This window comes from Boleophthalmus pectinirostris, unplaced genomic scaffold (genome assembly GCF_026225935.1).
Source record: "Boleophthalmus pectinirostris isolate CB_2022bp ecotype Guang Dong unplaced genomic scaffold, ASM2622593v1 HiC_scaffold_4, whole genome shotgun sequence".
Lineage (NCBI taxonomy): Eukaryota > Metazoa > Chordata > Actinopteri > Gobiiformes > Gobiidae > Boleophthalmus > Boleophthalmus pectinirostris.
Window position 1 is genome coordinate 1,566,793 of NW_026571353.1, and position 26,188 is coordinate 1,592,980.

General features: G+C 42.8%; 3 protein-coding genes across 6 annotated transcripts; 2 read left to right on the plus strand and 1 right to left on the minus strand.

Moving 5' to 3' along the window:
• The first annotated feature begins 2,346 nt into the window (after nt 1–2,346).
• Nucleotides 2,347–8,321, plus strand: si:ch211-102c2.8 (myosin-7). The gene is made up of 18 exons (XM_055161460.1): nt 2,347–2,436; nt 2,612–2,666; nt 2,741–2,851; nt 3,217–3,588; nt 3,842–3,913; nt 4,015–4,110; nt 4,183–4,290; nt 4,361–4,412; nt 4,782–4,890; nt 4,983–5,075; nt 5,354–5,466; nt 5,539–5,620; nt 5,777–5,899; nt 6,310–6,423; nt 6,535–6,765; nt 6,839–6,901; nt 7,438–7,497; nt 7,938–8,321. The coding sequence occupies exons 1-18, from the start codon at nt 2,410–2,412 to the stop codon at nt 8,157–8,159; spliced, it is 2,103 nt and encodes a 700-aa protein (XP_055017435.1). The 5' UTR covers nt 2,347–2,409; the 3' UTR covers nt 8,160–8,321.
• Nucleotides 8,322–8,620: 299 nt separating this feature from the next.
• Nucleotides 8,621–11,216, plus strand: LOC129411241 (myosin-7B-like). Its single transcript, XM_055161461.1, has 6 exons — nt 8,621–9,044; nt 9,213–9,339; nt 9,424–9,507; nt 9,619–9,812; nt 10,277–10,349; nt 11,010–11,216. Exons 1-6 carry the CDS (start codon nt 8,728–8,730, stop codon nt 11,214–11,216), a joined length of 1,002 nt encoding a protein of 333 aa, XP_055017436.1. The 5' UTR covers nt 8,621–8,727.
• Nucleotides 11,217–17,229: 6,013 nt separating this feature from the next.
• On the minus strand, nt 17,230–26,129 carry ccdc117 (coiled-coil domain containing 117). 4 transcript variants are annotated; one of them, XM_055161725.1, is made up of 7 exons: nt 25,835–26,129; nt 23,935–24,098; nt 22,962–23,057; nt 22,480–22,722; nt 20,619–20,762; nt 19,962–20,012; nt 17,230–19,670 (listed from the first exon to the last, which is right to left on the minus strand). In XM_055161725.1, the coding sequence occupies exons 2-7, from the start codon at nt 24,075–24,077 to the stop codon at nt 19,424–19,426; spliced, it is 924 nt and encodes a 307-aa protein (XP_055017700.1). In that variant the 5' UTR covers nt 24,078–24,098; nt 25,835–26,129; the 3' UTR covers nt 17,230–19,423. The 4 variants fall into 4 exon arrangements, with proteins under 4 accessions (XP_055017700.1, XP_055017701.1, XP_055017703.1 ...); XM_055161726.1 differs by having other exon boundaries at nt 22,962–23,009; nt 25,835–26,106; XM_055161728.1 differs by lacking the exon at nt 25,835–26,129 and adding an exon at nt 22,235–22,370 and having other exon boundaries at nt 22,962–23,009; nt 23,935–24,027.
• Nucleotides 26,130–26,188: the final 59 nt, after the last annotated feature.

Consider the following 26,188-nt stretch of genomic DNA (forward strand, 5'->3'; position numbering starts at 1 on the left):
CCAGTTTTGACTATACCCCCGGAGTGCTTCAGTTTACGTTTTTAATTTGAATAATTTTACTCCTTCGCTACTCACTTTGCTAATGCCTTCTCTGTCCCTTTTTCTCACTATGTACTTATACAAGTGTACACGGGTTAGTTTTCACTCCCACTTTAAGTTACATTTTTTTCACTACCATCTTATATCAATATTATTATTGTTATCATTTTATATCTTCCTTACTAAAGCCAAATTGAGGGGAACACGACCAATACTAACCACTTATAGCACAAATGTGACATCATGTCTTTGTTCTTTACGTTATCAATTTAATTTAAAATGCCTCTCCTTGCTTACTGGGCTTAAAGACCCTTTTTTTTTTTTTTTAAATCAGCAAATTTATTTATCTCCTTTATGGCGTCTTCATATTGTGACTCTAGGAGTCTTTCTGAGATCGTTTGAAGTTGCACCATGTTTCCAAACCTGCTATTCTTTATAAAGCAATTGGATTCTCTCACGCATGTCTTTTCTCCTTTATTTGTCACTGTCTTAATTACTATCTGTTTACACCGTTTGATTTGATCCTCCAAATTATCTATGCATTCAATATGAATCCACAACTGCTTTTCACTAAGCGAATAATCCAGAACGTGACACCGAACACTACTACTGCGATTCAACAGTGCATGTGCATCCAACACTAAGGCGGCCTTTCTTTCCATTAATTCATATATTTGTTGCCAATCGGATGAATAGGCACAGTGATCTCCCCCTGTCGCAGTGGGAGTGTTATTAAGCAATCCAGTAAGCGCAAGAAAATGTCTAACTTCATTTTTAGGGCGTCCTAACACTCTGGAGAATTCATTTTCCCAACTACGTTGATCACATCGAGTGCCATTTCAACAAATGGGGGGTCGTACAACCATAACATTTGTCCACTGCACCTAGAGGTTACTAAGGTCATAAGACCCAGAGGCGAGCACCTCAGTCACAGGGGACGCATTTACAAACCACATTAGCGTGAAAAGGCCAATCAGAAAACCACTGCTAAATATCAAATAGTACCAGTACCTATAAGGTCTAACATTTCTACAAACAAGTCTCCCAATGGTTTAAACGCAGATGTGGTAACACCTGTAGCCGAATAAGCCCCTGGCACTTTTAATTAAAACAGAGACTCTCCAAGAGTCTAGGAGGTCCCTCCTCACTTGCTGGAACCCCCAAACGAGCGGGGTCCTAGTGGCCACCAAACCCACGGGTTTAAGATTAATATCTGCTTGAAAACAGCATTGGAAGCCCATTTGGGCCAGTCCGACATTGTCATTCCAGAGCATGCTAGTCCAGTCTCCCAATACTATATCTGAATTTATGCCTGTTCCAACAGTTGATGCAGAAAGTCACTTTAAACTTTGCATCTAGCTCCTACCAGCTATTTTTAGCACAAACACCCTGTCACAGCACACAACATCCTGGTTCATACACTTCTCATTTGAGCTTCATGCCTGCCGGGGTTAAAGGAGTAGATTTGCCTATTTTAACACACTGTTCAGAGGCACTGACAAGGATAAATCCTGAAGTGAGGCAGACAGCATCTCGGGGCAGGACCTGGAGCCATTGATCCAGGGAGCCCTCGTACGGCCCTGAAAACATGGATAATAGCTCAGGCCCATCCCTGCCTACCTTTCTTTTTCTCATGCACTTAAACTTACTGAGCATGCTGCTTAATGAATAGCTGTTTAGGATGAACAACCATTCCTGAGTCCAACGTTATTTAATTACCGTCTATCTGCACTATCTACTGAGTTTTTTTACGTACTAACCCCCTACGCCTCTGCCCCAGCCAGATGTGAAGCAACGGCCACCTCGCTTCGTCGAAGGAGCAGGAAGCTTCGCAACCGCCTTGCATACAGGCCCCCCGCACACCGCAGAACATATAGGTTTCGTACATCAGTGTCAAATAAAGGTCAACTGTCAAAAGAACAGAAGGTCCTTGTCTTTCCTGCACACAAACATAACGGTTACAGAAATTATTGCAAAACAACCTAAACTTTAAAAATTTAATTGAAAGAATTAAGCAAATCAATATAAAGGAAACAAATCAGATTAAATCAAAGCAAAACAAGTAACTCAGGGTAATATGGGTCACAAAAGCACTTCTAATATCTAATTCTTAATCTCTAATGCTCTAACAGTTATTCAATTATCAAAATAAAGCATCATGAACATCTTCATCTGAATTCAGGAGCCCTTTTAGTGGGGCTTACGCCAAAACATTCATCCTTTTACCCCACCCGAGTGAGCTCTCCTGTGGCCGAAGGGGGGGGGTTCACGACAAATGTATTATTTATTATACTTTCAGATCTGAGTAGCAGCGTTGGTCCGGACTGGGACTTTCTCAGATCAGATCACTGTGACCTCCTCCTCGATGCCATGGACAAACAACTGGACCAGTTGCAGGTCGGACACAGTTCTGTTCTAGAGAATAAAGATGACATGTAATCTTTGAAAGCCAATTAAATCCTTAGAAATACTATACATTTACAATAAAAAAAAAAAAAAAAAAAAGTGAAAACGTGGAAAGGAGTGTGTCATTCTTATGGTTATATTGTGGTATCTGTTGTTGTGTGTGCAGATCCACTCTCACAAGAATTCCAGCAGGTTCAGAGAAAATGTCTGCAAAGAGACAGGTAATCCATACTGTAAGTGTACACACTGTATCCAGTACTCTAGAGCTGGTCATAAATAGGTCTGTTACTCATAGTGACCAGTGGATGGAGCCAGTCTGTGAGTAAGGACACAGGTCTGGGCAGCACTCAGACAGACACCCCTCTGTCCTATCAGGACCTCCAGAGCCCAGCGGACCACATGTCAGGTAACAGACAAACAGCTAGAGCAAAGAAGCAAGACAACTCAGATCAACTCACATAACTTTATCTGACACACTTTTGAACTCTAGTGTCAGAAATGTCAGATTAGCATTGTGGATTTTGTTAACAATATGATAAATACTTTATATTGTGTTTAGGTTTTATGTTCAGTGTTCAGTGCCTTCTTAGAGAGTTCTGTTTGTTTATTCAGAATCAGACACCCTCACCAGCATCCAGGAAACATGCATTTGGGAATGAAACCAAACATTCCTCCATGTAAACATCAGAAAATTGTTAAATGATGAGAAATGTCATTTTTCCTCACCAGACATGACTAGTGCAACTGTTCCTTTGCTTTTTGTGCCACTAGAGAGCAGTACAGGCTTTAAAGATCATCCTGGGGACAGAGTGGTGTGTGTGAGGAGCAGAGACAGAGACAGGGACAGGGCAGTGCAGGAGTCCCACCAGGAGGAGGCGCTGTGGAGGCTGCACCGACTCCTGGGAGACTCCTGTGTGGGTGGGGACGCAGGGACACTCCAGCCCCTGTCTGACAGCATCTGTACAGAGGACTTCGCCCGCCGCTTCAGCCAGGAGATGGTTCATGAGTCAGTCACACGCAAGCGTCACGGGGCATCCACAGGGGACACCAAAGATCTGTCTAAAGCAAAGCCTGCAGACACACAGAAGACAGAAGCTCGACTCAAGTGCAGATCTCCAAGAAGAGCCACTGAGGATGGCCACAGTAAGTTTTTTTATTTATTTAGATGGATAAGTGTAACTTAACATTATATATTAATGTGACAGGTATGCATGCAAAAAGCAGTATGCTTTTTATTGAGATATATAAAGAAGGAGAGTTTAATGGTTTAATTTGAATAAAACTTAAACTTAGTGAAAGGTGAAACTGGAGAACCCAAGAACCTGAGTTTTGCAATCTAAACAATGCAAAAATATCAATAAAGTTATTAAACACTGCTGTTTATTTTATACTCTAGATGCCCTGAAGACTCCACATGTGAAGCGTCCTCAGATAAACACCAGCACTCCTAAGCCTAAGTGTGTGGCTGGTATGTCCCCTCTGCCTCTGTCTGATCCACACTTCCAGTACATGTGTGAAGCCCAGGTTGTCCTGTCATAGGAGTGGTAACCCTGTGTTGTCCTGTCATAGGTGTTCCTGTGCTGAGCTTTGACTCTGTGTCCATCGACAGTGACTTGGACTCGGTGTGCACAGAAGGACTCCGTCAGCACATCCGCAAACAGCCTGGTCAGACCCTTCATAACACCGCCAATAGGAATATTACAAAGTGTGTTCATATATCCTGGCCTCTCTACACAGGATGGCGTTCTTTCATGGAATCAGTCCGAAATCTGGATGAACTTTGTAAAGGTCCTCAAGACGATGACGCAGACACTTTGCAGGACACTGAACATCTGAGTCACACAGGTACTGTGTTTCTTTCACTCATCTAGACTAAAATCCTTGAAGGAGAATTCACTGACCATGTCTTGTTTAGAAAATACAGAAAACCAAGTCACAACTCCACATCTCAGAGATGAGTCCACCAGGTAAGACTCCTTCAAATGAAATGGATTCATTGGACTGAAAGACAAACTAAACTGAACTGCTGTGACTTACAGTCAAGTTCCTAAAAACATATTCACATGATACAAAGGTACAAAAGCACTTTTAGCTACATATTCTCATTTGTACAGGGGATGAGAAGATATTATGTCAGTTATTTTTATTGTCTTCATTGGTAGAAATGTGACTTAGGAATTCAGTACGAATATTGTCTGTAGCACAGTAGCAGCACAATGTAAGTTTTAATCTAGAGCTGAATGCTTCCCTGATTTATGTACACACATTGAGGTTAGTTAGTTGTTCACCCAGTATCTCGTGGCATATTAGGTTTATTTGGTACTTTTTTTACTTAGACCCCTTGTTGATGAAGAGGAGGATTTGGAGGATGAGTCCAAGAGGAGTTCCCCAGGGATGCTGTCAGGATGTCCAGCCATGAGAGAGTGCCTCTGCAGCCTCCAACATGTCAGAGCCCCTCCTCTTTCTGCTTAGACACTAGTCTTATCCAGACCTCTGTACAGTTCATGTAGAATTGACTTGCTGGTGTTTGATATTAGAAATGTCAGGAAGAGGACACACTTCTGAATGTCAAAAGGTCTCAGCTGAGTGAAGTAGAGCATTCCCTCACTGTACTCCAACACAAAAAACAGGTGAGGATCTTGTTCAGAATTTGCATTTTTACCAGTGAGTTAAATTAATATGAACTAGTCAAAAATTAACATTAGTCAAAAGTTAACCTATTGGATTAACACTTAAATAGGTGAAGTTTCTGTGACATTATATTATTGCCCATAGTTTAGTGCTATGGCAGTGGGCAGATCAGACTCCTACAGCAGAATTTGTAATTTTGATAATGTGTTGACCTGAGTCATTATAAGGTCTAATAATATTGTAATATTAATATGTGAAATAAAATATATTGTTGCAGGAAGCTCTGAGGGAGATAGCCCAGCTGAGAGCAGACACTGTACGACTGGAGCAGGAGAGAAAGTGTGTGGAGTGTAATCTACTGCAGACCAAAGCTGAGAAGGATTCTGTCAGGTGTGGATACAATGTTCAGAAATATATGAAGTGTTAGCAACAGAAATCTACTCATACTTGTGTTTACTGCAGGCATGATTTACAAATGGTTCAGAGGCAAAGGGACTCTGCTCACCACACTGCATACAGAGCCCTGGACCTCAGCGACAAGAGGGTGAGACAGTGTGTGTACGCAGGTCCCTATGACGTAAACAACCTAAGCTTTAAAGTTCAGATATGAGTTAAAATAGTTTATAGGCTTTAACCTAAACCCCAGTTTAGTAGTCTAGTTTAGTTTGTGAAACAGGTTGTGGACTCTCCTCTCTCTTAGTGTGACGTGGTGGTCATGTCTGTGCTGGAGAGGGATGAGATGCAGAGACAGCTGACCGCAGCCAAGTCTGACCTGTTCACAGAGCAGCGGCGCGCCAGAGAGAGACTGGAAGCTCTGCAGGAAGTATTAGAACTTACCATTTCTTTTTTTCTTTTTTTTTTCATATACAGATGTCCTTACATACTTTTGATTTGTCCACACAGACATTAGGTGCATATGTTTCCAGTGCAGTATGTTGAAATCCATTACATGCACCAGGCTGCAGCAACTGAGCCTGACCTCTCTGTGACCTCTCACTGCGCACTTTGACAAGACAACCAAGTCTGTTTATTATAGTTTGAGAGCGGTTTCTAAACCACACAGCAATACAAAAGAGAAACTGCTCCAATAAAAACATTATAAAAAGCTGTTATAAATGCTGTTTTAAAATAAGATACACCATACAAAAGTCTATTTTGCTAATCACCAGCAGTGTGTGAAGTGAAGTTGCTGTCACCAGTTTGTGAGTGTGTGTATGTGTGTGTGCTGAGCAGAGGCTGGACGAGGCTCATGAGGAGCTGCAGGAGGCCACAGATGCAGAGAGCGCTCTGAGGGACAAGTGTGACAGCCTGGAGGAGCAGCACAGACAGAGCAGCCACGCGCTCCACGTCAGTCCTGAACAGTACATTTCACTCTGGTGTAAATGTGCTTGTGTCAGAGTTACAGTCACAACACTAGGACACAGGCAGCACAACTGAATGCTCCACTGTGTTCTTTAGGCTTTAGAGTCCCAGGTATGTGAGCTGAAGGGGGCGCTGGAGGGCAGTCAGCTCACAGTGGGGACTCTAGAGAAGATCCTGTGTGAGAAGGAGCTACAGCTGCAGGAGCTCCATAAACTCCACAGGGAGGAGCAGAGCCTCAGAGAGCAGGGCCAGAGCCAGCTACAACAGCTCAAGACCCAGCACTACACTGCCCTGAGAGAGGCCCGCAAACACGCACACTCCACACTGGTACACGGGGAGGCAGCCATTTCCTCACACGTCTAATGCATATACTACACACTCATGGTGTTTTCTGTGGCAGCAAACAACTCTGCAGCAGCACAAGAGAGACCTGGAGCTGAGGCATCAAAGAGAGATCCACAAGGTCAGACACAATGTTACGAATCTAGGACCACATATGTACAAGGACAATACAGACTTTTCAGTCCTGAAACTTGTGAACCAATACTTACAGAAGCCAATACTGAATTTTACTACATGTATCAGTATCTCTGCAAGATACAAATAAAGTATAAATATAAAGGCCAAACCCTTAACCCAGTGGCTCTCAGACTTTTATCAGGTCTAAACTAAGGCCAACCCAGGTAGAAATAGAACTACACAATTGCTTAGCTAGTTCTTAGCAAGGACTTACTTAAAAAGGCCAGAGTTTGGGAACCTCTCCCCTGTATCCTGCAGTGATAACCATATCTCAGTATGCATTGTTCTCCTTTGGGATCTCACACTGTCAGTGAGAGTTACCTGAGTTCTGAATATCTACATTTATTTTCACATTGACAATAGAGTTTTCTAGAGGAAAGTGAGATCAATATTTATACAATTATGTGTTCCAGTAAATATTAGGACAATATGGTAGAACCTAAACCTAACATTTCCTGATGTGTCATTTTAATTTGACAGCTCAAAGAGGAAGAGGCAAAGAAGTGTAAAGAAGAACTGGAGATGGAGCTTTTGAAAAAGGTACAGCAGAAAGAGATTGGACATCTTCAATTCAATGTTTTTTTTTTTTTTATGATACCTTTCTACATTATAGATACAGACTGAAGACATCAAATATATGAAGAAAAGAATATATGGAATTATGTAGCAAAACTACAGTTTTATATTTTAGATTCAGATTTGAATCTACTCATCCTTTGTTTTACTGACAGCGCTGCAAACCTGAAATGGTTTCCACTTCACAGCTGTGCTGTGTCAGGATTCACTAGTGTAATCCCAAGAGTGTGCAAAGCAATGATCAAAGCAAAGGCTAAAGTTTATTTAGAGTTTATACTTTTGATGCCATCATTGAAAATCTATAATGTAATGAAATGTTACAAAAATGAAGAAAAAACATTGAATTAAAAAGTGTGTCCACACTTCTGACTGATAGTGACTGATAGTGTTTTGTGTTGTGCCAGGTGCAGAGTGCAGTGGAGGAGGAGCACAGCAGGAGGGAGGCTGAGAGAGAGGAGGCAGTGAGAGTTCAGAGCAGACTGGAGCAGCAGCTCAGAGACACAGAGGAACATCTGACCTCCAAGATCCAACAGGAGAAGAACAAGGCTAGGACTCTGCACAGCAAACTGAAGGAGATGCACGTAGTACGAACCTGGAACATCACATCCAGTCAGCCCACAGTTTAAGAATTCTTACGTTGCTTCAGAGGCAAAGACTCTGGTTTGATGGGGCTATGTGGGGCCTATCTTTGTGGAGTTTGCATGTTCTATATAGTTACCCTGATTTCACTCATCTACCTAAAATGTGCACAATAGGCTTATCTCCCAGCAGGTACTCCTGACTTAAAGGCACTGTACCTAATTTTTATTGTCTTAAGAATGTGAAAAACAGAACTAGTGCATTTTAAATGTTTTCCTCACTTGCCTTGTGCATTCCAAGCATCCTAATTAGTCATCTTAATGAGTTTATAAGCACTTTTCACAAATCTTATCACTTTGTTGTGAATGTAAAGCTAACAACAACATCCTGATTATCACACAGTGCAATGCCTTCTTGTTAGGCAGCACGCAGCAGGCATATTTTGCCCTCAAGAGCTGCTTATATTTGCTTTACTGGGGCATGACTTTTTTCTCTCACATACATATTGGGTTCAGGACCTTTAACTGTACTCTAACTATAATCTGGGTACCCAGGTGTCGCATTAAAGGATGAGTCAGATACATAGACATATTCATCTGTGGTTTCAAGGTACAAATGTACACACCATCACTGATCAGCCAGTACCTTTCACCATGCATCAATGTGTTTAGTCTTGTCAATGTGTATTGTCTGCCTGTGGTTTTGTGTGTGCAGGAGCAGCAGAGGGCAGCAGTGCAGCTCAAACAGGCTGAAGCAGAGCTGAGCAGACTGAGGAGGAGCCTAGAGGAGAGGGAGAAAGCACACACTCAGTGCACTGCAGAGGGGCAGCTCCAAGCCTCGCACTGGGCCCTGGAGCTCCTCACTGAGGTCAGCCAGCTGCAGGGACTGCTCCAAAACAACAGCAGCAAAACAGGATTCCAGCATAACCCCAGGTCTCTCCCTCACACTAGTGCACTAGTGCTGTTGACCCAGTTGTATACTGGAGTATGTGTTGGGTTCACTTTCAGCAGAACAGATTTATTACTTACAAAGTGCACCAAAACTATGTTGTAATATTTCAAGTCTCATGTTCATGTTCATAACATGTGTCTTATGCCCAGTCCCACGGTGGAGGAGGCACTGTCCGCCCTCAGGTCAGTGCGAGAGCAGGTCCAGAGCTTCACTCAGAAGATACAAGAGGAGCTACTTTCACTCAAGAGCTCAACTGAGAAGATGCATTCAGAAAAGGTACTGTTAAATATATATAAATATATATAAAGCTACTGTGTTTGAGGAAGTCCTCTGCAGACCATCTAATGACCATGTGTCCAGGAGCGAGAGCTGAGTGTCCAGAGACAGCAGCTGAGGAGGGAGAGGGACCACGCGCTGGATGCCCTGAAGGAACGCCTCATTCAGGTTGTCCCACTGCTGACCACAGGGACTGACCTAAGACAGGACTTCCCAAACTGTGCTACAGGTCCCACTGCGAGTAAGTTTGAATAAAGCTGACAGATGTGTGTTCGACAGGAGCACATTGAGGAGCTGAGCAGTTTGCAGAGGGAGGGGCCCTCACAGGAGGTCTTAGCCTATCTGAGGAGCCAGCTCAGGGCCAAGGACTCTGAGCTGAAGCAGGTCCAGAGGAGCATGGTCCAGTGGAAGGAGCTCACTGCCCACAGGATGGCCTGCAAGTTTGAGGAGGAGCTAAGCACTGAGCTGGAGAGGTACAGGTGCATCACACAGCACACATGAGAGGGTGTCTGCTTTTATGAGCAGACATTTCATTTAATCAAGTATGTCGTTCAGTATGAGCTGGACATGTCAAGATTATTCAGCTGACAATAACTGTCACAATGTCACATTTTAAACATACGAACAAGAAAAATGAAGGATGAAAACTACAGTAAATGAGTACCTCATGCTTAAATCTCATACTTAAAGGTGTAAAGTCCAGTGTTAGTATGTCATCTATATACAGTCTATGCTGAAGTGTGGCTCTACTTTCTGCTGTCCTACAGGTGCAAAGCCAAAGTGCTGAGGAGGAGGTAAAGCGTCTCTGATTAGAACACTAACTATTGGATACTAATCTGTGCCTGCTTTAGAGAGAGCCTAATAACTCAGACACAAGAGTGAACAGCTCTGAAGAGTCACAGCTTAATAACACTAACATCCACTCTTTCTTTCTCAGACATGTGTTAAAGGCCCCTGAACAGCTGAAAGGTCCTGTGACACCCAAAGAAGAGCAGAGTTCAGAGGAGAAGGTACAGCTGCATGTCACTGCTCTGGATTGCCTCTGTTTACTTGTATTTACTTCACTGGTATTTCATACATGTCATTTTACTGGTGTAAAAACAGTTTCATGATCACTGTTGAAGCTGGAGTGCCATTATCTGTCCAGTGCACCTCACATCACACAGAGTCCTATGGTTTTAGTTTTCCAGGTTTTAGTCATAGAATTTGACAACCTGATGTGAGGCGCTCATTTGTCTTGAGAAACAAAACATATCAGAGATTAACCTAATTATTTCTGAAGGAAATTCAAGGTTTTCAGCTGCTAGTACAAAATCTGCAGCTCTAAAATAAACTGCCATGTTTTAGTGGAATAAACATTATAGTGGAATAAACTCTTTCATCCACACACCTGCATGCATGGGCACAGAAAGCAAAGTGGATGTCTTGCTCAAGGACACAATGGAAAGTTAAAAGTGCTGCACCACTATGACTTCTGGGTTTCCCACCCCGAACTAATTGACTAAGTCATCTTTATCTTTTGAGATCAGAACAGATTAGACATTCTACATTGACATTCCGAGTGGTGTCCTCTCCTCAGGCCTGTCCACTGTCTTCTGTCCCACTGTAAAAGTGAGACAAAACTCCACATAAAGTCTTCATACTGACATTAGAGTGGTGTGTGTCTTCAGGCCTGTCCCCTGTCTTCTGTCTGCTCTGTGCTGGACTGCTCCTCAGACACAGCATCTCTCAAGCTCCTGCTCCACCTCCAGACCAGGGTCAAACAGCTGCGCGTGGACAACCAGAACTACAGCGCCACCCACGGCCCCAGAGACCACACTGCACCTCTGCACTGCTGTACCGAGGAGGCACCCAGAGACAAGCACCAGTGCTCTTAAAGTGAATTCAGCACTCAGTCAGCTTACTTTTTTGCTACTTATCTGTGCTGATGATGTTTTAATAGTGTTGTCTACTGTCCCTAGTCCTTTTATTGCAAACTAGGTATATTTGCAGTTTTCAGTTTAGAAATCATCTAAGACCGTTTGTTGTTTGTTTTCTCCCATGTTATAACCTTGTTCATCCTCATCAAAAAACACACCTGAAGAGGTTTTAGATGTTATCCATGCTTGTTTGAGTAATTTAGCGATCTCTTCTTATGGTTAGCTGTAAAATTTTGTGCAAGAAGCTTATATCACCCATCCACACAACAATTCATTTAAAAACATGACACATACAGTACTGTGCAAAAGTTTTAGGTGGGTGTGGAAAAATGCTGTAAACAAGGAATGCTTCAAAAAATATAAATAATGATTGTTTTCATCAATTTACAAAATACAAGCGAACAAAAGAAAAATCTATCCATCCATCCATTTTCGTCCGCTTATCCGGGGCCGGGTCGCGGGGGCAGCAGCCTAAGCAGGGACTCCCAGACTTCCTTCACCCCAGGCACGTCCTCCAGCTCCTCCGGGGGGACCCCGAGGTGTTCCCAGGCCAGACGAGAGACATAGTCCCTCCAGCGTGTCCTGGGTCTTCCCCGGGGCCTCCTCCCGGTGGGACATGCCCGGAACACCTCCCTAGGGAGGCGCCCAGGAGGCATCCGGAACAGATGCCCGAGCCACCTCAACTGGCTCCTCTCGATGTGGAGGAGCAGCGGCTCTACTCCGAGCTCCTCCCGTGTGACTGAGCTCCTCACCCTATCTCTAAGGGAGACGCCCAGCCACCCTGCGGAGGAAACTCATTTCAAGCGCATGTATCCGCGATCTCGTCCTTTCGGTCACTACCCAGAGCTCATGACCATAGGTGAGAGTAGGAACGAAGACTGACCGGTAAATCGAGAGCTTCGCCTTTCGACTCAGCTCCCTCTTCACCAGTGGAGGAGTGGAGGAGAAAAATCTAAATCAAATCAATATTTGGTGTTACTACCTTTTGTCTTCAAACCAACACCAGTTCATACAAAGGGGTACACAAGTCATAAGTCAGGGATTGTGTAGGATTATAGTCAGATGTATGAGCAACCAATTCTTCCAAACAGGTGCTAATGATCATCAGTGTCACACGTAGGTTGGAACACAGTCATTAAGTGAAACCGAAAGAGCTGTGACTGTAGGAGACTTAAAGGAGGCTGGGTGAGGAAGAGCCAAATTCTGCGACCAAGGTGAAGTTGTGGAAGACAGTCTCATGTCACAGGTCAAACACCACAGAGCACAGCAACAAGACACAGTGTAGTTCTACTGCATCAGCAAGTCTCTCCCAGACAGAGATTTCAAAGCAGCCTGGGGTTTCAAGATGTGCTGTTCAAGCTCTTTTGAAGAAGGACAAAGAAACAGGCGACATTGAGGATCATAGATGCAGTGGTCGCCCAAGGAAACTTAGTGCTTGTTAGCTTTTGGAATCGGAAGCTGTCCAGCAGTGACACCAGCTCAGAACTGACAGAAACCAGTGGGACCCAGGTGCACCCATCTACTGTCCAGAGAAGTCTGACCAGAAGTGTTTTCATGGAAGAACTACAGACAAAAAGCCATACCTCTGACTTCAAACAAGGCCAAGTGACTCAAGTCTGCACAAAAACATAGGAACTGGGTTGCAGAAAAATGGCAGCAGGTGCTCTGGACTGATGAGTCAAAATGTGAAATATTTGGCTGTAGCAGAAGGCAGTTTGTTCATCGAAGGGCTGGAGAGAGGTACAATGTTGAGTGTCTGCAGGTAACAGTGAAGCATGGTGGAGGTTCCTTGAATGTTTGGGGCTGCATTTCTGCAAATGGAGTTGGAGATTTGGTCAGGATTAACGGTGTTCTCAATGCTGAGAAATACAGGCAGATACTTACCCATCATGCAATACCATCAGGGAGGTGTATGATTGGCCCCAAATTCATTGTGCAGCAGGACAACTACCCAAACATACAGCCAAAATCATTAAGAACTATCTTCAGAGTAAAGAACAAGAAGTCCTGGAAGTGATGGTCTGGCCTCCACACTGCCCTGACCTCAACATCATGGAGTGTGTCTGGGTTTACATGAAGAGACAGAAGGATGTGAGGAAGCCTCCACAGAAGATCTGTGGCTTATTCTTTAAGATGTTTGGAACAACCTACCAGGCGAGTTCTTTTAAAAAGTGTATGGAAGTTCACCTAGAAGAACTGATGCCCTTTTGAAGACAAAGGGTGGTCACAAAAAATATTGACTTGATTTAGATTTCTCTTTTGTTCATTCACTGCATTTTGTTGATTGATGAAAATAAGTGATTAACACTTTCATTTTTGAAGACATTCCTAGTTTACAGCGTTTTTTCACACCTGTCTATAACTTTTGCTCAGTACTGTGCACACAGTGACTGTACACAGCAATTTGACAGACAGTTCATACCTCACATAACTGACATTAAAAAGTAATTGGTAATATGTCACAGTACTTGAAATTGGAATGGTCACTGGAGGCAGTATGCACTTGGTAAAACACCATGTACTTAGCTGAGTGTTTGTTTGTGTTTAGTTCCACCTTTTAAAGATACTAGAACATGTGTGTGTGGCGTATTGATGACTTTATACATATTTAATCCTGACCATTTGTGCTTTCCACACGTAACAGTGATTTTCATTTTATTACAGAATGTACAGTTGTACTTGTACACAGCTCTGGCTGGTTTCTACCTCTGCTTGTACTTGCTTATACTCCTGTTAGTTGGACTACTACCCTTTTCTGTATTTGTACTTGTACACAGCTCTGGTTCTTTGGACCACCTGTCCCCGTATACTCCTACTCACTGTAGTACTTGTACTTGTACTTGTACATGTGGAGGCCTTGAAACTCTGGTTGCTCCTAAGATCATGCCGCGTTCTCCAGCTCTGAGGCCTGGAGAGCTGATCCAGTGAGCCTCATTTCCTTCTTGGACAGTAAATATTTATTAGCATGACTTATTGTTTTGTGATTTAATTTCAGCATTATTTCACCAGAATCAGCTGAGGCGATCTGGACTGGAGTTGCTCCTCTGACTGGTCATTCCAGAGGGCTGGGTGTCGACATCATTAACAGTCGTCAGTGGTGAGACTGACTTACATGAGTAGAATCCAAATTCCAATCAAATCTATCGCCAAGTGCAATACATGACAAATGCTCCCATCTGAGCTCAACTGATTACAAGGAGAGCTGTGGAAAGGATGAGCTCCGGTTATTAATGATTGACCTGACCTCACCTCCCACATGCTGCCTCCAGATGGCGCTCAAGTCCTTTCTGCTGAGCTCCCATCATTTTGGAACAGACTTGGAAGTGGAACAGTATGTAGCCTGCGCTCTTACAGTTTCTGGGGTCTACATTTACAAATAAACATAGGCTGACAGTGCCCTAACCTGCAGATACTCATTCTCAGGTTATGGACAGGCCTCGTGTGAAGCTCAGAACCTCCAGAATTCTGTCCCTGAGCTGCAGCGGCTGCACTAGCACTGACTCATGGCTGGTGCAGGTGCTGGGGTTTAGGTTTAAATCAGATGGATTTCAGCACTGAAACTGGCAACAAAGATGAGAGTCTCACGTGACTGGATAATCCTCTTGCGAACCAAAACATCAAATTATAACATAAACATCTTGTCCATCATGTCCAATGTTTTTGTGATTAAGAATAAATAAGTATTACAGTAGTTCTCAGTAAAAGTGTCTACTGTTTACATGCCCACATTTGAGGGCACAGATACACTTTATAGAATGTAAAATCATATGATTCTTTATAGCCATTATGATTTGGCAAGTAGTGGAGCCAATCCTAAACAAAAAATGACAAGATGCAACATTTGTGCATCATACGTTGGATAATTCTCTCAAAAACTGTAAATCTTCCATAGAGTTGTATATTGTACTAGTATAGTCTATTAAATAGACCCTTGCCCTCCAACTAAAATTATGACATCATCACCTTTTAAAACATGAAACATGATCTCTCAACCATTAGTCTGCCACAGGTCCTAGAATCAGTACCGCTGAGATGATCCTCATATTATTTTAGTTTAGTTCTGGTTTAGTCCTGGTTTAATCCTGGTTTAGTCCTGGTTTAGTCCTGGTTTAGTCCTGGTTTAGTCCTGGTTTAGTGATCTTTAAACGGCCTATATTGTGCTATTTTCTGAACTGTCGCTGAAATGTAGTTTCCTCATCACAAACAGACTTGGAGTTGTGTTTTGTTTCATTCAAACATGTTCAACACACAAACCTGCATATTTATTCTGAAAACAATCTGTTCCACCTTGTGATGATGATAATACTGAAAGTGCTCCACTGTGTGGTTAAACTTCATACACTTTCACTAGAATCTTAATTTTAGCCCTGGTATTGCCATTTCTACTGAACAAAAGGTAGAAGGAGATGTTAACTTGAAGTCTACTGCTTCATGACATCATTGAGTTTTGAGATGTAGACAGGCAGGGTAAAGGTAACACAAATATGTGTGAATGAAACACAACATGCAAAAAAACAGGTTTGTGATGAAGTAACAGCTTTCTAACATGGCTTAAAGCTCACAAGAATCAATTTTACACAATATAGAAGCTACAAAGTTCAGATTTGACCCTGATGAGCACGTTGCAGAGTTATAGCCGTGCAGAGGGCAGTAGGACAGAACCATAAATGTGAGTTATTGAAGCTAAAAGATCTCACAGCAAATGATCTACTGTCATAAAGATCAGGTCACAGTGGCAGTGACACAAGCCCAGCACAGAACTCCTGCTTATGGAACATTTATGGAGCATTTACGGCTCACTGGAATCCTGTTCCCCTCACACTATTGTCCTGATGTGACCGGAGGGGCATCCAGGCCACTGTGACACTCTGAGTCTTACATTAAAGCACACCTATTCTGCCTAATGGACTGTTCAGAGCGTGTAACCATGTGATAGTAGTTTCTTCTCATTGAAAGTAATCTCAAAGTTATCTGTAATATATTATTTTAGTATATTATGTATTGCTATTTTGCCAACTAACCCCCATTTGCACTCCCACTGCTGGGCGCATCAGTGGTACATGTAGGATTTGGCAGAGTTGCGTAGTGTTTTTGGTACAAATGAAAAAAAAAGTCCATTGGAGGAGCTGACAGCATGCGGGGCTTTATTGTGATGACATATATGGTGACCTCAGCTCCCACTGGGCACTGCAGTTTCCTAGAAGTCAGTGGAAATATTTCTTTTTTCCACCTTTTTGTCACAGAAATTTAATATAATTTATTTTCCTCCATACACAGCAGAGTCTTGTGACGACATCAGTCAGCTACACACTGTGTTCTTCTAATTAAAAAATCTGTTACACTTTACAAACTTTAAGAAAGAGCCATGGAAGTCACTCTCTGACTCTCTGAGATGGGTGCTGGTTGGTTGGTGGTGCTCCACCCTGTTTCCACGTGGATACTAGTGATGTGCCACAGTGTTAACGAGAGCAAGGAACAAGATTTAAATACATATTTCCTCCTTACCCAGTGTTAAGTTAAAGGTGCAATATGCAACTTGTATGAGACGCCACCATCTGCCTGTCTCCATGGAGATTTTCTTTTATTATTTTTTAATAAATATAAACACCTTTAATTTATTAAATTGCAGAGAAGTTAATTGCCATAATATGGGACACTCCAGATAAGCAACATCTCCATGGAGACAAGTGGCAGAGCTGACTCTAAACCATAAACTTATATGTTGCACCTATTATAAATTGATATTATCTGAGAAACAGGTATGTAGAGTCCTTTCTATAAGTTAAGTTATTTTAGTAAGTAATTTGATGATTATATGATATTCAGAATATTCTTATTATCTTTTCACTCAGCTGAATTTGAACTGTCTTGATTTACATGGGTCACTCTTGGATGTCTTCAGTACTTCTGAATTCATTTGAATTCAACTGTAACAACACTACTGACCATTAAAAAGACCAACCTCTACAGCTTAAACAAAGTTCAGTTTATTCTGCTGTGGCTGCAGTGATCTTACAACAGCAAGTATCAAAGTACAAAACAACATTCAACATACAAAATGAAGTCAGGATTCAACACACAACTTTGGCAAGCAGAAGCAGGCGAGTTTATAAGGCAGACACATGAAGCCTTCAAGCCAGCCAGCGGTCAGGAGCAGACAGGAGCATTATGGGAGTATGAAGAGTATGGGAGCAGATAAAGCTGGAACTGGACGTGTTGAGTGGCAAATGATTGTCTCCCTGTTACTGCAGCGTTACAACAGCAGGGGGAGCTAATTACAGGCAGCAGGAAGAGAACACAGCATGAACCTCCATGTCTGTGCGTCCATGTGTTTAACAGAAGCACAGGGCAGTTGTGGCCCAGTGGTGAAAGCGTCCTTACACAGGACACTTCTACTAGCTTGCCTGCATATGAATGTGGCACAGATTGGCAGACACACTTCCATCGGTCTACACCAGCGCTTCGAGAGTTTCAAAAGTGCAACACAAAACCAAGCTATCATTGTCTGTGTGGTCCTGCTCGGTTTGAAAGAGGTTTTAAGGTGCAGAGTCAACCAATGACAGAAGGAAAGACATATGTGACAAGAGCGGGGACAAGTTCAACCATTAATCACAATGAATCAGTTATTGGAATTAAATCATCAAATAATGGCTACTGGGTCTATACACACACTCCAAAAACATGCCATGTGTTACAAAAGGGACGAGGACAGGGCAGGAATGACATCTAAAACACAAAGCGAATGCAAGGCCTGTCACAGTGAGTACTATATGAACTTATAGTCAGTGATGAATTAGAGCTAGAACAGGAATTTTAAAGGCTTCAGTTTTTACCCTGGTGGGTTTTTTAAGAGATTTGATGATGACTAATTCCAGAACTAACTCAAGCAGTGTTTCTCAAATGTTTCACACCAACAATTCCCAAGAAAAAGATTTGACTTTCTGAATACAAGCTGAAATTGTATAACTTGACTATTCCAGGTCTAATCCAGGACTAAACCAGGTCTAAAAGTGGACTATCATTTCCACTGCAGTTCGAAAAAAGAAACGATCGAAAGGATCACAGCAAACTCACAAACTGAAGAGCTCCAGGTAGCACCTGATGGAGCTTGCATTCCTCGGTTTGAGAAACACTGAATTAAAATGTCTTTCTATTTATTGAACCACTTGTTTTTCTTGTTTTTTAAAGTTATTATTTTGATTAAACAAAATTGACTCTTGTCAGATTTAAGCTACAGGTATGATATAGTATTACTTCATCAAACGATACTTGGGGTTGTGTTCCGTTTCATTCACATGTGTTTGAGGAACCCTTTATTATTAGTCTCTCTACATTTCCAAAGCTCAAAATGCTCTGTTCCACCTTGTGATGTCACGTAGTGGTAGTTTTCAAGTTAACAGCTACATTTACCTTTTGTTTAAGGTGTATGGAGTTTAAAAAACAGTAGAGCACGTCCTGTATCACCAAAGGATGTCATAATGTAGATCAGAGTGTTTTCAGTTTGAGAGAAGAACTAACTGTGCAGGGTTGGTGTGTTAAACATGTGTGAATGAAACAAAACACAACTCCAGTCTGTTTGTGATGATGAAACTGCATTAGAACAGAGATAATATAGGTCGTAATATAGTTTCTTTAACAAAAGATTTACTGGGATCATCACACTTCAGTAGATTCAGTATTATCCTCCAAATGTGTTACTGTGACAGGCCTAGCAAGTGTCCATTTTGTGTTTCTGATGAACTCATTTGTCTGAAAATAAATTCCAATCAGCATGTCCTTGAGCAGATTCACTTAAGCAAAGATGTCAGATTTTGTATTCCTTTTGCAATCTAATAACTCATTAACTGAACAAAAGAATAATCACTGAATTCATCGATTAGAAAATGACTCATTAGTGCAGCCCTTCCTGTGCCCAATTCATTTCCAAAATGACAGACACAGCAAAAACTTGTAGCACAGAAAAAAGTGCAAGCGCTTGGCTGATCTGTGAGAATCCAACAGTGTGTGTGGAGAGGTCCCAGGACACAGGGGGCGTATGGCTGGCCACATGAACAAACACAAATATGGTCCTCGCACACGTACATTTTTAAGTCCTTCCATTAAAGTCCCAGATGTGGAGCCTAGTGCAGTTGACCGAGTGCCACTGTGAGTGTGACTTCAGCGGGTCACATCTCCATGGCCTCCTCCCCCTGGCTCCCCGGGCTGGGCAAGGGCATGGGCACGGGGGCGGGGCAGCTGTACAGGGGGGAGAGGGGGGGGTCTCTGTGAGGGGCCGGGGAGGGGCAGGGTGTGGGGGGCTGCCGGGGCCCGCTCTGCTGCTGTCTGCGCTGCCTCTGGAGGGACTCCTTTAACCTGTGGCTCAGGGGGTCCTCTGGGGGCCGCCACAACACCAGCTCCATGCACGAGTGGCTCCTGGAAACAACAGCACACGTCAGTGACTAATGTGTTCAAGTAAACTCCATTTTAATTGGTTGCATGCACATAAAGAACCAATAAGAACTACATCTGCAATTTCAGGGCAGACATTTTCAGATTCAGAAAAGATTCAGATTTTAAATTTGACAAACTTGACCAATTTGTGTCCCCAGATATGAGATAAACATGTCCAAATCAAATAGAGCTTTTACTGATAAGAAGCATTATATTTGTTAATTGCAAAAACATCAACACAATTATTCAATCAGAAAGCAGAATGAGCCTCACATAAGTCTTTCCTTTGGGTTGCCAGGTTCACTGTTGAAATCCAGGTTAAACCTAAAAGTATAACTCAATAATAACAATAACAATGATTATAATAATAATATAAATTATTATTATTATCACTATTATTTATTATTACTATTCGTATTATTATTGTTATTATTATTATTGTTATTATTATTATTATTATTATAAAAATTCCAGAATAATTACATCTTTGTAAAGACTATCAGGAGGCTGTCGCTCTATCCAAGTGACATAGTGCATCTTATCCAATTACTGGGCATATCCACAAAAACACAAAGATCTGTCTCCTCTGCCTAAATGTTGGTGAGTATTGGTCATCTGAACCCTTCTAGTTAATAAAGGTCGTCATACTACGACACTGACCAGTATTTGCCACACACACCCTTACATATGAAACACTGCAAACATATATTAGTAGACCTGCACATAGTGTGTGATCCTGTATAGATAGTGTGGGTTGTGTGGCTGGAGTGGGACTAAATGACGGAAATTGTCATATTTATTACAGTTATGATTTTGCTGTGTCTTGTTCATAATATGCATTGTCCAAAATACAAATGCTTCTAATATCAGTGTTCCTATCACAGTTGTGAGTTGCTGCAGCAGAATAAGTGGTGAGGCGTGAACACGTACACAGACTGGGCCACAGTGTGAGGCAGGATGTCACTCAGTCCTCTCTGCAGACCCTCCTTCAGACTGTCTGACAGTACCAGCACCGGCCTCCGGGGGCACACCTCCACCTCCAGCTCTGAGTCCGAGTCGTCCTCCAGCGTGATTCTGAAACACACACACTCATGTGAGCGGGGCCGAGCGGGGCCGAGCGGGGCCGAGCGGGGCCGAGCGGGGCCGAGCGGGCCGAGCGGGGCCGAGCGGGGCCGAGCGGGGCCGAGCGGGGCCGTGTGGAGTAAACAGCCTGGTATCATACCCTCTATGCTCACTGGTATTTACAACTTAATACATCAGTGGACAGATTTGTAAAAGTTAAAGGTTGTATAGAGGATTTTCCAAGGAACGAGAAATCCAGCGACTGTTTGTCCTTTTTCAAATGTTGCGCATGCGTGAAACCACCTCCCCTACAGCTCCCTACGTAGAAACGCCTCCTCCTTACGCCAGAAACAGGTTTGTTTACAGCCGGTGCGCTGCACATGACTTGTAAACAACTAACTACAGTGTTGGTTAGGCAAGACGGAGAAGTGAGGAGCGGGGGGAGGGGGTGCGCGGACATTTCGTGCACGGACGAGAAGTGAGGAGCAGGGACAAGAGCGGAGCAGGGAGCAGGGAGAGGAGAGAGGAGAGGGGAGAGGGGAGCGGTGCGCGGAGATTCCATGCCCGGAGAAGTGAGGGGAAGAGCGGATCGGGCAGCGGGGGAGAGGAGCAGGAAAAGGGGTGCAGAGAAGAGTGCGCGGAGATTCAGTGTGAATGAACTAGCTACAACACGCAGCAGCAAGCGGACTCTTTCTTTGCCTTGAAAATTACGTTTTCAGACATAGGATATCGCTTTCGTGTCCTGAAAAACGTTTGACTAGCTCTTGGAAATAAAGTACGTTTTCATAATAAGCAGAAGTGACCTGTCCAGGAGTAATTTGGCGACCAATGCGTCAGTCTTTAGACCCTGCGTCTGCTTCAGTTGCGCCATCGCTGGAACGAATCTTCAAGAATCACCTTAGTTTGGCTTCGCTGCTTTTCCCCTTGTCTTCTTCTTTCAGCAATCTCAAAAACGGACTTTCTTTTGCGGCTAACTGCTCCTGGATTCTTGTCGCCATTGCAACAAACTTTGTGCTAACTGCGAGGAAGATATAGGTCAAAAAAAGCCGCTAAGAACTGTTGCGTTGGTGGAGTAAACAGCGTCTGTGCGGTTTGCGTTTGTGGACTGCGTGACAGACGTACGTAAACCACGTACCGGCGGCGCGCAGGCAAGTCAGTTACGCTAGAAACGTAGGGAGACTGATTGACAGCCTGTCAACTCACAGATAACGAGGCAGTGTCGTTATCTATTGGCAAATGTTTAGCCCCACCACATCCAGAATTGATGAATTTTTATTCTCTTTTTTTTGGTCATCATAATTACAAGGCTACTGCACCTCTATAATGCTATTATTGACAATTTGAAACAAAAAAAAATCCTCCATACAACCTTTAAGGTATGATTATACATAAATATACTTTAGCTGCAGACAGTGAGCAGTGCTCTCATTTTGTCACAAAGTGCTGCTTTTACAATAGACTGTTTGGGGGAAAAACAAATGTACTCATTAACAAAAATAAGAGGGGAAGCCCTGTTATGATCACTGTTTCTGGTCTGGTCTGGTCTGGTCTGGTCTCCAGTGGTGCTCCTACACTGGCACTGGTCAGATTCAAACCAAGATCTGATAATGAGCGAGTGATCTAGAGGGACCAGGATCAGAGAGAAAGCACATGATTTTGCGGTTTCCATATCATTTGAATCATCTCTGTGGAGTAAGACGGTTACACAGCTCCTTTACAGTGTACAGACCTGTCCTCGATCTCCCGCAGTCTCCTCTGAGCCGCCTCCACCTCCATGCAGGAGCTGTGGGGGCCTGGTACAGGCTGGGCGGGGGCCGTGTGAGCAGAGGGACAGGGCAGAGTGGGGCCACTAGCGGGAGCCACAGAGGAGCAGCTATCTCCCCTGACCCACTGCACTGATGGCTGAGGAGTGCAGCTGTCTGAGAGCGCCCCCTCTGTCTCCATGAGGCGTCTGCGTTTGGCACTGCACACTCTGAACACACACAAGTACAAAGTTTAGGGGGGTCTGGATTCAAAAGATTAAAAGGATTTCATTGTCATTGATTATGGGTCCATTCTTTTGAATATTTGTAAAACAGTTGAAATTCATTGAAAGGTTGAACATCTTGTGAGCAGTTTAATAGAAGGATAGAAAGAAAACAACTAACCAAAACAAACACAATTTTACAGGAAAGACTAAATAAACAGACACTAATATAGTTTTTCACTTACTCATCGTGTGCTCTCCGTCGGTGTTTCCTCAGACACCTGGTCTCCCAGCTGCAGGAGGGAGGAGAGGACATTACACCCCAGAACAGGTCACTAAGGCTAAAACAGGTCAAACAGACAGCATAAAGATCTGTTGAAGAAACATGCTAGTTTATGTGTGACACTATCAATTCTCAGGTGGAGAATCTCTCTTGTGCTGCTACCGCCAGTTTGAGGACAGAGGGTGTTATGTCTCTCTACTGACTGCACCAACAACACACCTCAAAAGATAACGATTCTAACTAATCACTCCAGTGCACTTTTTAAAATAACACTAACTTGTGTAAACTGCTTTGCACTTTTGGCATTTCTTGTCCCCGACAAGGTCCAGCTGTGAAGTGAAAACCATTTCAGGAGACTTCATCATGAAGCTCATGGAGAAAAGAGTTTGCTGAGAAAAGGGTGGATATTCTGAGGATTTGAATAAAAATTTAAAAAAATATATATTTTTACTGTTATTTTACTAAACTTTTTTCATATATATTTCTTGCATCATATATGTACTTGACGTCTTCCATATATATGACATGTGGAAAGTAAACTAAAATGCAGACTTTTGACTGGTAGTGTATTTTAGGGCTGATATAGTGGGGTGCTCTTGAACACCTTGGGGCTCCCCAGTAGAGAGGCCTTATAAACATGTTACATGTTAGTGTTAAAACAGTCGGCAAAGGATCAGATCCCAAACCTCTGTCTTTTTCAAGTATCTCCCTTTCCCCTCTTCAGTGAGCTGCACTATTTGTAGCTGTAGCATCTCAACGTTCCAACAGCAAAGATAAACCACAGTGCACAATGACTTCCCCAAAATGGCAGACAGAAACTCTAAAGTGATGTGAGTGACACCCTTATGCCCTGGACCCCTGCCCACCATCTGAAACGATGACATGACCAAGTGTAGAAGGTGAACCCAGCCTATTAAAAGCCCTGCGGACAGTACCTGTTGGAGAAGTGTGCGGGCTTGTGCAGGTGTGGAGCTGAAACTGGAGCTCCCAGGCTAAACTCGGGGAGGCTGCTGGGGGCACAGAAGGGGTACATGGGGGGCAGCAGACCCAGCTGAGCCACGGGGGCGGGCTGATGCATGCTAGAGCTGCCCGCTACAGTCTGCAACACAGCACAAGACAGGAGTGATTTTAGAATGCTAGATTCCTGACAGGACCACAGCACAGGAAAATATATAGAAATAAATACATAAATAGCAGAATTTAACACTTTAGTAGTTAGATCATGAATCACAGAATCACCTAATTATCATCATCTAATTAGCTACAGCTCAGATCTATCCTTATCCTTGTAGTATAGAAAAATAACTAATAAGTTCTCCACTAGCACAAGGAATATATTCTAGTATTCTAGTATTTATCATGGCAGCACAAAGTGAGACAAGAACACGGACTTTATAAACAACCAGGCCACTGCACTTTGACAAACCAAAATGAAAAGATACACCAAGTTCAATGGGCACAAGTACAAGCACAAGTTTGGTGACTATCTATTGTTTGTTTACCCTTTACTTTTAAAAGGGACACTCTGTAACTTTTCTATTGAAGGATACACCACCTCCCCTTTGTCACCAAGACTCTGATGTATCCAGAACAGGTTTGTAGAGCTCTATTTATCTATTAAACAAACAAGATGAAAAAAGTTGGGGGAGGAAATCATTTGTTCTTTACAGCGACATTTGATTAAATAAATACTTAAGTAATTGCAGCCTTTACACTTTGAGAATTGTGCCAACTCAAATTCAGACTCAGTTGAACTGTTGTAATAATGAGCAGCCTGAGATGACGCAATAGCTCTGCCAGAAATGTTCCACAATAAAGCATTATTCAATCACAAGTGGTTTAATTGTTCAAAACACCTTGAAAATCATGCACTCTAACTGTGAGACAGTTTGCCTCTACACAAATCTGAGCTGTGACTTGATCTGCTGGCACCTCTTGCCCAACCATGAGGAGGTAGACAAGTGTAATGCCATACTGAGGCTGCGCAATTAACTGAATTTTGATCGCAATTTCGTTTTGTGTGTCAAACAATCTCTAAACTTATATAATTGAGTTGAAATGATAAAGCTTAACCAAGTTTATTTTGGGATAGTTTTTATATAACTAAGTATATTTGGTTTATTTTTAAAAAATATAGAGACTGTAGAACAGCTGGATCTATAGTTTATTTATGAGTTTCTATTTATTCCAAGGTATATTTTTAGCCCACAGTTTTGTGTAAATTAACAATAACATTAACAATAACAATGTTATAGCGTTTGAATCAATCGTGATTTTAATATTGACCAAAATAATCGTGATAATGATTTTTTCCACAATCGATCAGCTCTATGGCTCACTGTGAAAACATTATCTGGATACAAGCAAGTGGAAACCTTCGACAAGAAAAGTTCCACAGTGCACCTTTAACATGAAATCAACACCATTCAGGAAAAAAACCTCAAAAACAAACAATGTTAACCCCAACTTGGTGAGAAGACAGTGTCTCAGAAGCGCCTGTTGAAGTTCTATTGTAAATGAGTTTGTAAAAGGTGGGCGTGTCAGATGTATAAAGAATTACGGCAAATCCAACACATTTCAACCACCAGCTTCAAACTGCAAACGCTCAGCAAACATGTAGCGTTAACTATTTTAATAATTAGCTGCAATAATCCAGGAGAGGTCATTGCGACCTCGTTTTAACTTTGTGTCCATAAAAGTGTGCACCTTTTAAGCACGCTCCCATATCCTCGACAGTTAGCGTTATAACATCACTGACAGCTGTAATTCAGATTATAATAGACAATAAGTGACGAGATAATCCAAGTTATAAATAGTGGATCTTTAACTCCAGACCTGTGCAGCTGTCGCTCTCTCGATGCTCTTGTATGGTGTTTTGGGACTGGTCGTGCAGGTTTGGCCCGTTTAAAATGCGATTCTTTCGTGCACAAAAGCGTCTGAAGTTGCTCGAAATGATCCCTGGTCGGTCGTAGGCCGATGCTGAGCAGAGAGGCCGGGGAATGAGCCGAGGTACGCAGTCTGTGGAGCTTTTGGCCTCCACTTGGCTCTCCCGCAGCGCCAGAACACTCCGCAAGCTTCTAGAAAGTGCGTAGTTCACGTAGACGTGTGGCATCATGGGTAATGTAGTTCTTATCAAACAAAGGCAAAGGATTTAAACCATTTTACAGATATTTACGCCATTTTAGACAC

What these genes read in the sequence shown, in the direction of transcription:
- si:ch211-102c2.8 (XM_055161460.1), top strand. Translation starts at nt 2,410, where the DNA reads ATGGACAAACAACTGGACCAGTTGCAG. An exon ending in CCCAGCGGACCACATGTCAG is followed by an intron (nt 2,852 to 3,216) that starts GTAACAGACAAA and finishes TTGTGCCACTAG; the next exon opens with AGAGCAGTACAGGCTTTAAA. An exon ending in AGCCACTGAGGATGGCCACA is followed by an intron (nt 3,589 to 3,841) that starts GTAAGTTTTTTT and finishes TTTATACTCTAG; the next exon opens with ATGCCCTGAAGACTCCACAT.
- LOC129411241 (XM_055161461.1), top strand. Translation starts at nt 8,728, where the DNA reads ATGTACACACCATCACTGATCAGCCAGTACCTTTCACCATGCATCAAT. An exon ending in GGATTCCAGCATAACCCCAG is followed by an intron (nt 9,045 to 9,212) that starts GTCTCTCCCTCA and finishes TCTTATGCCCAG; the next exon opens with TCCCACGGTGGAGGAGGCAC. An exon ending in TGAAGGAACGCCTCATTCAG is followed by an intron (nt 9,508 to 9,618) that starts GTTGTCCCACTG and finishes TGTGTTCGACAG; the next exon opens with GAGCACATTGAGGAGCTGAG.
- ccdc117 (XM_055161725.1), bottom strand. Translation starts at nt 24,077, where the DNA reads ATGCATCAGCCCGCCCCCGTGGCTCAGCTGGGTCTGCTGCCCCCCATG. An exon ending in CCCGCACACTTCTCCAACAG is followed by an intron (nt 23,058 to 23,934) that starts GTACTGTCCGCA and finishes GACCTGTTTTAG; the next exon opens with CCTTAGTGACCTGTTCTGGG. An exon ending in CACACTGTGGCCCAGTCTGT is followed by an intron (nt 20,013 to 20,618) that starts GTACGTGTTCAC and finishes TTATACTTTTAG; the next exon opens with GTTTAACCTGGATTTCAACA.